The following is a 15,518-nucleotide window of genomic DNA, read 5'->3' as shown; positions in this document are numbered from 1 at the left end:
CGCCACCACGCCGTGGTGCCCCGCGCCCGCACCGCGTCCGCACACGAAGGGGGAGCCCGCGCCGCCCCATCTCGCGCAGAGGAGGAGGAAGAAGGCGCCCCGCCGCCGGTCGGGCTTTGCCCGGCTGCGCCCCCTGGCGGCGGCGAGGGAGGAGGGAGGAGGTGGGGAGTCCGACGGCGGGGGGATCTGGGCGCCCGCCCCGGCCGCCTCGCGGGTGGCAGCGCGGGGGGATGGGTTTCGGGGGAGGGGGGGAGCGGTTATACGATAGCTCAAGGGTAGGGGTTGCCAGCAATTACCATGTAACACAACATAAAATGGTGACAAACAATAACTTCAGAATAAACACTAATAACTTCCGTGTCATTTCTATGGGTATTACGTTTTGATTGAATTCCTTTGTCCTAGCCAAAAGCAAACAAAATCGATGCTTCGAAAAGCAAAATGTAAGCATCAAAACTTGTGTTGGGCGAGTCACTATAACTGTCGATTTTAATGAAAAATATAATACATGCACATACCTGACTTGAACACTGACGAACTAACTTTCTTTTTATATTTTCCCATTTGAATTTTTTTTTCTTTTCTTTTCAGCTGAAGCTCACCTGCGACCAAGGCATTGTGATGTACTCCCTCCGTTCCTAAATATAAGTCTTTGTAGAGATTTCACTATGAACTACATACGGAGCAAAATAGATGAATCTATACTCTAAAATGCATCTATATACATCCGTATGTGGTTCATAGTGAAATCTCTCCAAAGACTTATATTTAGGAACGGAGGAAGTATATGATGATTGGCCTATAAATCTGTTTGCAGGTTTAGCTATCTGTAGGCGAGAGTTCAGGCAGCCACTCAACTCAACTGAGGTGCCCAAGGCTAGCTTTTGAAATTCAGGTGGTCGGGGGTGCAGGAATCTTCTGCTCATGATGATGTATCCTGAAGTTGGTATGCACATGAATCAAACTCATTTCGGATTTGGCTCTGCAAGCAATGTGGCGGCCGAACATTTGGTTCCATCTAGGCAAGATCAGTGAAGGAGCACTATAATAGTGTGTACTCTACCATCTAGAGTGACAAGCTCAGTAAAGGTTTTCCATCAACACCGATGGATTTTGTTCTTCCAAAAGACTCGAAGCTTGGTCTGCTCTGGTTCCAGATTCTAGATAGTGCTTTGGTTCACAGAGTCTGAACCATCAAGAATATCTGAAGAGCTGGCCTTCTATCAGCGAAAAACATCCTCATCCAAAGATAGGGTTTTAATTGGCTAAGAGAACTGCATCACAACCACTTGCCTAGAATGTCGTCACATTGACGAATTGCAGAGTTGAACCTAACACGTTACATATATGTATACAGAAGGAACACAGACCGAAGATAACCTGACAAATCGGTTCGGCACAAATGTGCCATAAAACATTACTGAAGACACAAACAGACAACACGTACAGAAATATTCTGAAGTGCTGTATGACATAATTTTCTGAAGTACGACATATAGGCCAAACAAATGTCATATTCTCAACAGCAATATTCAGAAGTATGAAATAATTTTTACCAAGTGCTGCCGGTTTGTTACCACATATAGTAATTGGCAAAGATAACATTCAAAATTCAGCACATTTTGTAAGATTAGCACCACATTCGGCAACTTGTACGAATTTCTTTACAGCCACATTGAGCTGTCGACGTTTACAAAATACTGAAGAACCAGCATGAGTAAATTGTTTCTGCATGTAGTTGCAGGATCACGGCAACCAATAATCCTAGGTACCTGAACACCAAGAGATCTCATCAGCAGAGCCAATTTCCAACTACTCGTGAGGGGTAAAAGAAAGACATTGCAAAAAATATCTGAAAGTTAAAACAGTAATAGGAAAATAGTTTTTACGAGTTCACATGCAACAATCAAACAAATGGTAGGCCACCAGAGGTGAACATGTACTGCCCAGTCATTTCGGGGGTACTGGTACATTTGTACAGGAAAGAGGTATATACCATTTAAATGCCGGGGCACCATATGTAGAAGAAACATTTGGTTTCTATTTTATACCTGCGGCTTAAGATTACTAGCACGTTGCGATTCATCGAAATTGAAACCATACCATACTAGCATATATCTTCCAGTCAAATGTATATACGAGAGTTGATATAAAACTGACCGACATGATAGACTGCATCAACCATCAAGCTAGCTAGCACATCAGCAGAATGAAGTGTGCAGATGCAGGCTTCAAGAGAAAAAATGGATAAAATCTGGGATATAAAGAATGGATAAAGATTCCTATAGGAAAAGGGAAAAGTGACCACCTTGTTCAGGGGAAAAAAGGATCAGACTGCATTCGGTGTAACACTTGCACAATTGAGAATAATGTTGATCCATTGAACCCCAAAATTATCAAATCATGCAAGCAAAACAACAGAAATGTGGTAAGAGATATTATTACATCACCTCTTAGGCCAAAAAAGCATGACAGAAGATGTGAAAGCCCAATCATCTCAAGTGCCATTTAACAGTTCAACTTGATCATCTCCACCACCAGTGGTGATTCCTACGAAGAATGAGTCAATAGACCAATGGCAATGGTGTGCAATAAAACAACTGAGAAAAGTTTTGCTACAAGGTTTTGAACAGTCAAGGAATCACATGTAATACAATATTCAAATGATTCATCAAGGCACGGTGCACATGTAATGTATCGAGTGATTTAGTTGACCAAGAAGCATTTTAGAATTGCTTTGGCATGAGCCTGTTCATTGCTATAAATCCAGAGAAAAGAACAGAGCATACAAACATTTAAATTCCATGTTCACAATACAGCAAAGGAAATCAAGGGATACCGGGAAGTGGGCCCTTTTCTTATTCACCTGAACAAATAATGCCGGAGTACAGAACTAAGAAACAAACATACCAACCTAAATACAACACTTAAACTGAAAGAGAAAAGAGTTCTGCATTGACTCGGTAATTGGTTGTCAGTATATATTATTATGTGCCGCAGCAGGGCCACAATAACAGAACAACTATAAATTGCTGCTGGGAAACAGCTATATTGAAGCACCGTTGAAATATGCCACGTTGCCTAAATTTATATGCATCCTGACTGTTCGTGTCTAAATATGTATGGCCTAACAGAGGGCATCGAGAAACTGCTATCTCCATGCTACAAATAAACTAGTTCATCATTAATTATGATACAAGCAAATCGTCGGATTGGGGTACAGATGCAAAAACATGTGAAACACTTGCAAGTAAAAATGACAGGACTTCCTATACATTGTTTAAGTTGTGAAAGACTAACAGAGTCATTTTCCAGCACATGAACAATTAGTTGGAAAATGGGAACAACGGTGATTAGTTTGATAAGAAAACCACATTAATGAGGAGAACATGAGAACCAGCAGCAGCTAGGAGGATGTGGGAATCAACATTTGCAGAGTATGAATGGTTCCTCATTTAATTAATCAGTTCTTTCGAAATAAGTTTCATGAGAACTTGTCAACTATACAAAACAATGGCCCATTTACTTGAAAACATCTACAACATAGATATATTTTGGGAGATTAAACTATGCAGCATCAAAAAGTATGGAAATACCTGGTCCTGGAGTGTAGAAACTTGCATAAGGAAAAATGGACCAGCCAGTTGCTTCCTCTAAAATCCCCTCAATCTGCATGGACTTGAGATGGATCATGTAGGTGCGAGGATACACATGAATGAAGATCACATTCGCATCTTCAGCATAGCCAACAGGCCACATTCGATCCATACACGCTGCCAATACTTGTGGCGCAAAAAGCTTCTCCAGATCAATGACCCTGATATGTTCCCATGATGCCACCCCATCGATGCTAGCTACCCTTGACCACAAATGTAGGCTGAATCGATCAACACTGGCGAAACCTAGAGGACCATCCTGTGCCAGTGTGATGATAAAATTTCCGCCGTATGGAACCTCAATTAAATCCAAGCTATTCTTATCCAAATTAAACTCAATGATGCTATCCTCATTACTCAACAGGCAGTAGAGTGTGTTTCCAACCAGAGCTGTCGGCTTTGCATCAACTAATGAATCTGGTGTATGAATCGAAGTGATCTCACCCCAGACGCCGGTCACGGACGAGTAGACGCAGGCAGAGGTGATGCAATATCTGTAGCTGCTGAACACGAATGCCACGAGGAACGGGCAGGAATGGCAGTCCCCGTGGCCCGTGTGGCCAGCCGCGCAGAGAACCGCGCCATTGTAATGGACGTTCTCCAGATGGGCTCGCGTGGGGAACGGTAGGTAGCGCTCGTCGCCGGTCATGGGGTCCCAGACGAGGAGCGTCCTGGTACCGTAGTTGTGCAGGAGGGCGCGGCCGTGGCGGCAATCGAGGGCCCGCCAATCGAGGGACATGTTGGCGGTGGAGAGCGCGAAGCCGCCGGAGGTGGGGACGAAGATGGGAGCCCCTGGGCAGCTGTTGAAGAAGCCGAGCATGGGAGGCGTCCCCCCGTGGAACTCGCGGAAGCGGCGGCGGAAGCGGGCGTCGTGGACGAGGCCGCGCCAGTGCTTGGAGACGAAGGAGGCGCGGAACAGGTGGATGGGCTCCGGCGGGAGGCGGAGGAGGATCTCCAGGAGCATGTCGTCTGGGGGAAGCTGAAGCGGGGGAGACCACGGAGGCGGATCGGCGCGGCGGCGGCCGCCGGCGTGTTCGTCCATGGAGGATTTGGGGATTGGGGGAAAATGGGTGTCGAGGGTTTCGTGTTTTATTTTCTCCTTTTGACTGAGCGGCACTGTTCAAACAGGAGACGGCTAACTGGACACAAAACGCTGAGTAGGCTACTGTGGGTCCCATTAGTCAGTCATCCCCCTGCTTCTCTCTCTGTTCTCCTTTCTCTCTCGCGCAAAATCCTCAATTGCGCCGCCGAAACCCTCAACAGAAGACGCGGATTCACTTTTTTTGCCAATAGAAGCGCAGATTCACTTGTTTCTTGCTCGCCTCTCGTCGTCGATCAGCGGAAGCAATGGCGTCGTCGGGTAGCTCCTTCACGAGTCGGGCGTCCTAGCGCACGGTGGTACCATCGCAGTCTTCGGTTCCTTACCGATAGGGCCCAATGGAGTACGAGCCGCCGCAATTATGTCGTTGTCAGATGAAAGCCCCTAGGTGGATCTCATGGAGCCCGAAGAACCCAGGGAGGAGGTACCACAACTATGGCAAAGCATTGGTATTTCTCTGCCTGTGTTTTGTTTCAAATTAAATTTATGTATGTTAATCAGTTGCTTCTGATGTGTTTGCTTCTAATTTTGTTGGTAATTGTTCGTTCTCAGTGCGTAGGGAGTTGACTGCAGATATTTTCTCTGGATGATGATTCACACACTCCATCTATGAATATGTTGCTCTGTCGACTAAAGGAACGTCTGAGGAATGAAAATGATTTGCTCAATGCCAGGTTGTCAAAGAACAAGATGTTGGATGCATATGTGTGTGATTTGGAAGTCAATCATCGTGGAGAAATTAATGTCCTCAAGAAGAAGATTCAGAAATTGCAGTTCCGCCTTGTGGTTGCTCTGTTCTACCTTGTCGTCTCCCTCTTTTTTGAAATGATTGTCCTGAAGAAGAAGAAGCATCCTCAAGATATTAGTTTGTGAAGGAATCATTTATGTATGTTGTTTTGCTTTGTAAGCTATCAAGTAAGATTTAGAATATATCCTGTGAAAAGATTCAGAATTTGTACCGCATGCTGTTATGCAAAATTCAGAATTTGGTACAGTGCAAAATCCAAGTGTTATGAGAATATGGTACAATGCTTTCCCTTTCATTGGCTTGCCTGGTGTTACTTGTAATAGTGTTGGGATTCGTCAGAGAGGAAGGGTGATGTGGTATAGTAGCAGATGATATTTCCCACGGTTAAGAACTAAGGTTTATCGAACCAATAGGAGATGGCACACAAACAACTTTAGCAGTACCTACACACACACACAAACAAATGCTTGCACCTAACAAAGGCAAGGGGGTGGCACTACCCTTGTTCTTGCCAGTTGCAAGTATCAGATCTGGTAGTGGTAGATGGACAAGTAGATGCACACGGAGGTGGTGAAATCACTCTGCTGACTGAACATGAACGCCACGAGAAACATGCACGAATGGCAGTTGTCATGGCTGGCTGCACAAAGACAAACGTCATCCACGCGACAGTGCCAGCGTGGGTTCCTCTGATATGTCGCGAGGAACCCCAGGTAGTGCTTCTCGCCGTTCATGAGTTCCCAGACTGGGAGCCTTTTGTGCCGTCGGTCCAGGAGGAGGGTGAGGCCATGTTGGCAATCGAGGGCCCACCACTCGTCGTGGGGCATCATGGCGGCGATGGGGGACAGAGAAGCCATCGGAAGTGGAGATGAACAGGGGCCCTGGCTGGTTGTTGAAGAAGTCGAGGATGGGAGGCGTCTTGATATGTCTCCAACGTATCTATAATTTTTGATTGTTCCATGTTGTTATATTATCATTCTTGGATGTTTTACAATCATTTTATAGTCATTTTATGTCATTTTTTGGTACTAACCTATTGACATAGTGCCCAATGCCAGTTGTTGTTCTCTGCATGTTTTTTTTACATCGCAGGAAATCAATACCAAACGGAGTCCAAACACAGTGAAACTTCTTGAGGTTTTTTTTTGGGCCAGAAGACATCAAGTGGGCCAGGAAAGCACCTGGGGATGCTCCGAGGGGAGCACAACACACCAGGGCGCGCCTGGAGGCCCAGGCGCGCCCAGGTGGGTTGTGCCCACCTCGTGTGCCCCCTGAACCGCCTCTTTGCTCTATAAATACCCCAATATTCCAAAAACCCTAGGGGATTCGACGAAAATCAATTCGAGCCGCCGCAGAGTCAAGAAACACCAGATACAATCTAGACACCATCTCGGAGGGGTGCATCATGTCCATTGGTGCCTCTCTGATGATGCGTGAGTAGTTCTTTGTAGACCTACGAGTCTGTAGTTAGTAGCTAGATGACTTCCTCTCTCTCTTTTGATTATCAATCAATGGTCTCTTGGAGATCCATATGGTGTAAGTCTTTTTGCAGTGTGTTTGTTGGGATCCGATGAACTTTGAGTTTATGATCAGATCTATGTTTTTATCCATGAAACTTATTTGAGTCTTCTTTGATTTCTTATATGCATGCTTGATTATAGCCTCGTATTTCTTCTCCGATATTTGGGTTTTGGTTGGCCAACTTGATCTATTTATCTTGCAATGGGAAGAGGTGCTTTGTGATGGGTTCGATTTTACGGTGCTTGATCCCAGTGACAGAAAGGGAAATGACACGTATGTACCGTTACTATTAAGGATAACAAGATGGGGTCTATTTCTACATAAATAGATCTTGTTTACATCATGTCATCGTTTTTATTGCATTACTCCGTTTCTCCATGAACTTAATACACTAGATGCATGCTGAATAGCGGTCGATGTATGGAGTAATAGTAGTAGATGCTGGCAGGAGTCGGTCTACTAATCTTGGACGTGATGCCTATATAATGATCATTGCCTGGATATCGTCATGATTATTTGAAGTTCTATCAATTTCCCAATAGTAATTGTTTTCCCACCGTTTGCTATTTTTCTCGAGAGAAGCCACTAGTGAAACCTACAGCCCTCGGGTCTCTTTTCATCATATTTGCCTTTGCGGTCTATTTTCCTTTGCATTTATTTTCAGATCTATTAAACCAAAAATACAAAAATACCTTGCTGCAATTTATTTGTTCCGCGATCTATTTATCATATCTACCACTTTTAACTCACGTTATTTGCCTATCTTGAGGCGCCGTACCCGAATGGGATTGAAAACCCCTTTAACACGTCGGGTTGCGAGTATTTGTTATTTATGTGCAGGGGCTGTTTATGTGGTGTGAGGAGATTCTCCTACTGGTTTGATAACCTTGGTCTCATCACTGAGGGAAATACCTACCGTCAATACACTGCATCATCCCTTCCTCTTTGGGAAAATACCGACATAGTTCTAGCAGACATCACGTCTCCCGGTGGAACTCGCGGAAGCGGCGAAGTAAGCGGACGTCATGAACGAGGCCACACTAGTGCTTGGAGACGAAGGAGGCGCGGAAGAGGTGGATGGGCTCCGGAGGGAGGCGGAGGAGGATCTCCACGAGCATGTCATCGGGGAGATGCGGATGCGAAGGCGCCGAATCGGCGGGGCCACTGTCACCGGCGAGCTCGTCCATGGGGGTTTGGGGATTGGGAGGAAATGGAGTCGAGGGTTTCCTTTTTTCTTCTCTTTTTTTGAGTGGCGAGGAGTTCGGTTTTCATTTCTCATAGTTGCACTTGACTTTGTTCTTTTATTTTCTTTGACGAAGTTGCCACAAGCGCCTTTGTGGTCGACGAGAACATCTCCTCCCACTGAACGCATATTGCCGGAAGTTTTGAAATAAAAATCTAGGAATAATAAGAGCACCAGAACTTGAATCTTGATGAGCTGGGGATGCCACTGTCCTCCTAACTATCCAACCATTGGCTGGTTTCACACGTGACTTTGTTCAAACATACTTTTAGATGATGTAAAATCATTTTCATAATCGATATAAATGTAAAGTGGAAATAATGTTTATTCGGCATGTAAGCATTCTAAATCGTTAATTAAACTATTATGTATTCGGATGATGTTCAATCATTTTCACAATTGATAGTTGTGAATGAGTTGTCCAAAAAAAGCATGCAATTGAAACTTATTGAAAAGCGGAAAGAAGACATGCCTACTTGAAACTTATAGTTTTTTTGCACATGGCTTTATTAAGAGAAATTGCATAGTGCATACGTGAATAGTCATGTTGCTCTATTCCGAAATGCATGTCACCCTAATAAGAGACAAATAAAAAGTTGAGTTGTTTTTACAAGGAAGATAGATTATGAGTTTCACATGAAAAAGTTTTTCAGTGGGTATCACATTTTGAATAAACACTAAATAACTTCTGAATAAACACTTAATAGCTTTTGAATCATTTCTATGAGCATTAAATTTTGATACAATCTTTTTTTGTCCTAGCCAAAAGCAGGCAAACTCAATGCTTTGAAAAGCAAAAAAATAAAATAAAATCAAAACTTGTGTTCTAGATGGGTCGAAATAACTGTCATTTTTCATGAAAAACAATGCATGCACATACCTAACTTGAACACTGACAAATTATATATATTTTTAATATTTTCCTAGTTGGAATTTATTTTCTTTTGTTTTCAGCTCGAAGCTCATCTGTGACCAAGGCAATGTGATGCATGCTGATTGGCAGATAAACCTCTTTGCTGGTTTAGCCATTGAAGGTGAGATTCAACCAGCCTTGAACTGGACTCAACTGAGGTGCCAAGACTTTGCAAATTCAGATGCTCAAAGCTAGCTCGGTATGCACATGAATCAAACCCATTTGGCCCCGCAAGCAATGTGGCAGCTGAACATTGGGTTCCATCTATGCAAGATCAGTGAAGGAGCTCAGTATAAAAGAGTTCCATATATGACGCCGAGTTGAACCTAACACGGTACATAGGTTAGCATAACAGACATGCACACAAGTCATAGACAACCATTAGTAGAAAAAGGGTCAAATGTGAAGCACCTTAGTGTCGGTTTGATTTTGAGCCGGCACTAATGTGTCCATTAGTGCCGGTTCCAACGGCTAGCCGGCCACTCTCATTAGTACCGGTTCATGGCGAACCTTTAGCACCGGTTCATGCCACGAACCGGTACTAAAGAGAGTGGTGGCAGGATGTTGTCAGTCTGGGGTCCCTCCAGCACCTTTAGTACCGGTTCGTGGCACGAACTGGTACTAAAGGTTGTCGTACATAAACCCTTCGTCCACCCGAGCTCGCTCTGTTCTTCCCCTTTCCCCTCTCCTCCTCTGTTCTTCCCCTCTCTTCCTCGAGCTCATCACACATTTTGCCCAAAATTAGTCAAGATTTGAAGGCCCCCATCCATTTAAATGATCACAAAGGTTAGCAACTTTGTCCTTTCATCTCTCATTGCTAGATTAGCTCTTGCAATGCTTTGTATAGTGATTAATTGTGAGTTTAGTAATTTGGGAGGAATTATATGTGCTATTATTTGATTTATATGCAATCTGAGGTCAAAAATAACACTTAGTTTGCATATATAGGTGTGGTTTACTTAGTTCCTTCTACGTAACCACCGTCGATCGCCCGCACCGTCCCGTCGCCGGCACAACCTTGTGGTGAGGCTCTTGTTCATGAATGTTTTACATTACCAAATTGATGTTTGTGTGATTTGGATATATAGTTACTCGTATAATTATCTTACCCGTACGTTGTTTGTTATACATAGTGCCATGGTTTTGATATCCGTCCCCGTCGGCCCTCGTCCTTGTTATGATTCGGATGTGGTATATTATCTTTTAAAACTAGTTGTTGCATTTCGTGTTTATGACAAATTATGTCCATCAAGTTGACATAGATATTTTTATCTAGGAGGTATGTGAACCAGAAATTCCAACCGACCCTATTGTTGAGAGGTTAAATTTAGTTGAAAGAGAAAACGAGAATTTGAAAGAAAAATTGAAAAGAATTGAGGGGGAAAGATGGAATTGGAGTTGCATGTTGCCGATGTCGCCGATGATCACAAGATCAAGATGGAGAAAATGCGGTTGAAGATTAGAAAGATTAGAAAATATGCCATTGATAGTGTGGCTTGGTATCATTATGTTGTTGGATCAATTGTTACCTTAGTTGCGATCTTGATCGTATTTGTTGTTGCATTTAAATTCTGTAGCTAGAGAGTTATTTGTATGTTGCATTTAATTAACTGTTGTATATGAACTTTATGTATGAACTTTATGTATGAACTTGTATTAATTTGGTCTATTCGGTGTTGTGTAATGAATATGAGCCGACAATGGATGTATGATGACCGATGCTCCCGGGTTCATTAATGGCGCGCATACTTTTCTGCTTGTCGCTGAGGCAACAAGCGGGCAGATGGTTTTATGCCTTGTCCATGTGCTGGCTGTAAGAATGGTCACAATTACTCTACGTCAAGAATCATTCATGTCCACCTATTTGAGTCCTGTTTCATGCCCCACTATAATGTTCGGACCAAGCACGGAGAAAGAGGGGTTATGATGGAAGACAATGAAGAAGAAGAGAACGACGACAGCTATCCTGGCCATGAGTTCCCTGAATACGATGATACAACAATGGGGGAAGAAGTTGGGCCGGCAATGCGGGAAGAAGCTGAAGAAGAGGCATCAGATGAGCCCGCTGATGATCTAGGTCGGGCCATTGCCGATGCAAAGAGAAACCGCGCAAGTGATTTGGAGAAGAAGAAGTTACAGCGCATGTTAGAGGATCACAAGAAATTGTTGTACCCGAATTGCGAACCTGACAAAAAAAGTTGGGCACCACACTGGAATTGCTGCAATGGAAGGAAGAGAATGGTGTATCTGACAAGGGATTTGGAAAGATGCTGGTAATGATAAAGAATATGCTTCCAAAGGACAACGAATTGCCCGAGAGTACGTATGAAGCAAAGAAGGTTGTCTGCCCTCTAGGGTTAGAGGTGCAGAAGATGCATGCATGTCCTAATGACTGCATCCTCTACCGCGGTGAGTACGAGGATTTGAATGCTTGCCCGGTATGCGTTGCATTGTGTTATAAGATCAATCGCGATGACCCTGGTGATGTCGAGGGCGAGTGCCCCAGGAAGAAGATTCCTGCCAGGGTGATGTGGTATGCTCCTATAATACCACGGTTGAAACGTTTGTTCCAAAACAAACAACATGTGAAGGCGATGCGATGGCACGGAGAAGACCGTAAGAAAGACGGAAAGTTGAGACTGCCCGCTGACGGTTCGCAGTGGAGAAAAATCGAGAGAAAGTACATGAGGAGTTTGCAGGTGACCCAAGGAACGTATGGTTTGGTCTAAGCGCAGATGGCATTAATCCTTTTGGGGAGCAGAGCAGCAACCATAGCACCTGGCCTGTGACTCTATGTTTGTATAACCTTCCTCCTTGGTTGTGCATGAAGCGAAAGTTCATTATGATGTCAGTGCTCATCCAAGGCCCTAAGCAACCCGGCAACGACATTGATGTGTACCTAAGGCCATTAGTTGAAAAACTATTACAGCTGTGGAATGGAACAGGTGTACGTGCGTGGGATGAGCACGAACAGGAAGAATTTGACCTAAAGGTGTTGCTGTTCGTGACCATCAATGATTGGTCTGCTCTCAGTAACCTTTCAGGACAAACAAACAAGGGATACCGTGGATGCACGCACTGTTTGGATGATACCAACAGTATATATTTGGATCGTTGTAGGAAGATTGTGTACCTGGGACATCGTCGATTTCTTCCGAGCAGGCATCCCGTAAGAAAGAAAGGCAAGCATTTCAAAGGTGAGGCAGATCACCGGACGAAGCCTCGCCACCGTGCTGGTGCTGATGTACATGATATGGTCAAGGATTTGAAGGTAATCTTTGGAAAGCGTCCTGGCAAACAACCTGTTCTGAAGGACGCTGACGGACGCGCACCCATGTGGAAGAAGAAATCTATATTTTGGGACCTGCCATATTGGACAGACCTAGAGGTCCGCTCCGCTATCGACGTGATGCACGTGACGAAGAATCTTCGCGTGACCCTGCTTGGCTTCTTGGGCATGTATGGGAAGACAAAAGATACACCAGAGGCACGGATGGACCAGCAATGTATGCACAGAAAAGACGGCATACTTCAGGGTCAGGCCAGCTACGCTCTTACCAAAGAAGAGAAGGAAATCTTCTTTGAATGCCTGCTTAGCATGAAGGTACCGGCTGGCTTCTCATCGAGTATAAAGGGAATACTAAATATGGCAGAGAAAAAGTTTCAGAACCTAAAGTCTCATGACTGCCACGTGATTATGACGCAACTGCTTCCGGTTGCATTGAGGGGGCTTCGACCGGAAAACGTTCGATTAGCCATTGTGAAACTATGTGCATTCCTCAATGCAATCTCTCAGAAGGTAATCGATCCAGAAATCATACCAAGGTGACAGAATGATTTGGTGCAATGTCTTGTCAGTTTCGAGTTGGTGTTCCCACCATCCTTCTTCAACATCATGACGCACGTCCTAGTTCACCTTTGCGAAGAGATTAATGTTTTGGGTCCTGTATTTCTACACAATATGTTCCCCTTTGAGAGGTTCATGGGAGTCTTGAAGAAATATGTTCATAACCGTGCTAGGCCAGAAGGAAGCATCTCGAAGGGCCATGAAAATGAGGAGGTCATTGAGTTTTGTATTGACTTTATTCCTGACCTTAAGCCGATTGGTGTTCCTGAATCACGACATAAGGGCAGACTGGATGGAAAAGGCACGCTAGGAGGGGATCAAATAATATGTATGGCCGAGCATTCTCTCACTGAAGCACACTACACAGTTCTACAGAATTCCGCCTTGGTGGCTCCATATATGGAGGAACACAAGATTTTTCTACACTCCAAACACCCGGAGAAGTCTGGCGATTGGATTACACGTGAACAAACGAGAACTTTCGCCAGTTGGTTGCAGAAACGTACCATGCATGATGGCGATATTGAAGATGACATGTACTCGCTGTCCCAGTTACCATCTTCGAATATAATGACTTTCAAAGGGTACCAGATAAATGGGAATACATTTTACACGATCGCCCAAGATAAGAAGAGCACCAACCAAAATAGTGGTGTCCGCTTTGATGCAACAACCAACACGGGAAAGGAAACATGTTATGGTTACATAGAGGACATATGGGAACTTAACATTGGAGGTGGTTTGAAGGTCCCTTTGTTTCAATGCAAATGGGTCAATATGACACAAGACGGGGTAACGGAAGACCCGCAGTATGGAATGACAACAGTGGATCTCAACAATCTCGCGTATGCAGACGAACCATTCGTCCTAGCCAATGATGTGGCGCATGTTTTTTATGTGAAAGACATGTCTACCAGGCCGAGAAAAAGAAAAGATAAGGAAGCGAATGGATCATACGACGAGCCAAAGCGCCACATAGTTCTTTCAGGGAAAAGAAACATCGTGGGAGTGGATCACAAGACAGACATGTCAGAAGATTATGAAAAGTTTGATGAAATTGCTCCATTCACAGTGAATATTGACCCGAGCATCCAGTTAAATGATGAAGATTTTCCATGGCTACGGCGCAAAGGGACACATGCGAAGAAAAAGTTTCACACCCAAAGATCTGGGATGTGATCAGCTTCACTATCATCACTTTCTTCTGTATTTCACACCCAGGAGGGAATCTCTGTAATAGTTGGGGTAGTTATGTGTTTTGGCATTTGAAACACGAAGAAATTTTATGTGCAAATAAATTCTTTCATGCATTTACTGATTTTTTCAGCTAAATGACTCTGAAATTGAAAAGCATTTCAAATGAACTCAGAAAAGGTTGAAAGTTGGCATGGTATCATAATTTCACCCACATAGCATGTGCAAAAAAGTAGAGAGGATTACGGTAAAACTAGATGCACTTCGTGTACAAAATGGACAATCTCTTTCGAAGTATCAGGGTTTCAGACGAAAACTCATCTGTTACAAAGGTATTAACTTTAAATAACCTAAGCATTACCAAATTGAATATAATGATAAAACACACTAATATTAAACATAAAAAAAAGAATCACTGCAAAATCTATTTTCAAAGTTAAGTTATTCACAAACTAGTGATTCATACAAATTTTAAATAATTTAAAATTTAAACTATTCAAATTTGAAAACTACCGGCACTAAGAGAAACTACCGGCACTAACCTAAAGCAAAAATATCCACAAAGAAACTCTAAATACAGCAAAAAACAACTCAAAAATAAATAAAACAAAAATAAATAAAGCAAAAAAAAATTAAAGCAAAAAAAATTAAAGCAAAAAAATTAAGAAAATAAAAAAGCCCGCCTACAAGGCCAGAGTGGCCTGCATACGACTAGAAACACAATGTTTTGTTGGGCCAGGATGTAGGCCCGCAAAGACCCAGTAGGCCCACAAAGCAGCAGAGAACAGGTAGGCCCAGTAGGCCTGCTTTGGAGAGGAGCTCGAGAGAGCTAACGCACTGGGGCTTATAAACCAGTGCGGACGCCCCTCGGCTAGCGAGGTGGGACTAAACTTGCCGCACTGCACCTGCGCCAGTGCACCCCCTTTAGTACCGGCTGGTGGCTGCAAGGTACTAAAGAGGGGGTCTTTAGTACCGGTTGGTGCCACGACCCGGTACTAAAGGGGGGGCGCTTCCCGCCGCTTGGCCTGGCCAAAACAGACCTTTAATACCAGTTGGTGCCACCAACCGGTACTAAAGGTCCATCCTATATATACAACAGTTGAAAAAAATTCAGTTTCCCTCTGTTTCTTCCTCTCCGTCGACGACACGCCGCCTGCCCCGATCAACGTCGTCGCCGCACCCGACGCGTCGCTGCCCCGGTCGTCCCCGCCCCTCGTCATCGTCGCCGCCCCGGCCGTCCCCATCCCCGTCGTCCCCGTCGCCGCGTCGCACCCCGTCGTCACCGCCCCGCCCCGTC

At 44.2% G+C, this 15,518-nt stretch overlaps 1 protein-coding gene across 1 annotated transcript; it reads right to left on the bottom strand.

Moving 5' to 3' along the window:
- Positions 1-1,388: 1,388 nt before the first annotated feature.
- LOC123114231 (uncharacterized) lies at positions 1,389-4,762 on the bottom strand. Its single transcript, XM_044535626.1, has 3 exons — positions 3,597-4,762; positions 2,451-2,550; positions 1,389-1,772 (listed from the first exon to the last, which is right to left on the bottom strand). Exons 1-2 carry the CDS (start codon positions 4,696-4,698, stop codon positions 2,498-2,500), a joined length of 1,155 nt encoding a protein of 384 aa, XP_044391561.1. The 5' UTR covers positions 4,699-4,762; the 3' UTR covers positions 1,389-1,772; positions 2,451-2,497.
- Positions 4,763-15,518: the final 10,756 nt, after the last annotated feature.

The sequence above is a fragment of the Triticum aestivum genome, chromosome 5B (assembly GCF_018294505.1).
Source record: "Triticum aestivum cultivar Chinese Spring chromosome 5B, IWGSC CS RefSeq v2.1, whole genome shotgun sequence".
Taxonomy (NCBI): domain Eukaryota; kingdom Viridiplantae; phylum Streptophyta; class Magnoliopsida; order Poales; family Poaceae; genus Triticum; species Triticum aestivum.
This window is presented reverse-complemented; position numbering and strand designations above follow the sequence as displayed.

Excerpts from the sequence above, each read along its gene's own strand:
- LOC123114231 (XM_044535626.1), bottom strand. The coding sequence starts at position 4,698 with ATGGACGAACACGCCGGCGGCCGCCGCCGCGCCGATCCGCCTCCGTGG. Across the intron at positions 2,551-3,596 it reads TTTCTACACTCCAGGACCAG|GAATCACCACTGGTGGTGGA; the intron begins GTATTTCCATAC and ends CATTCTTCGTAG.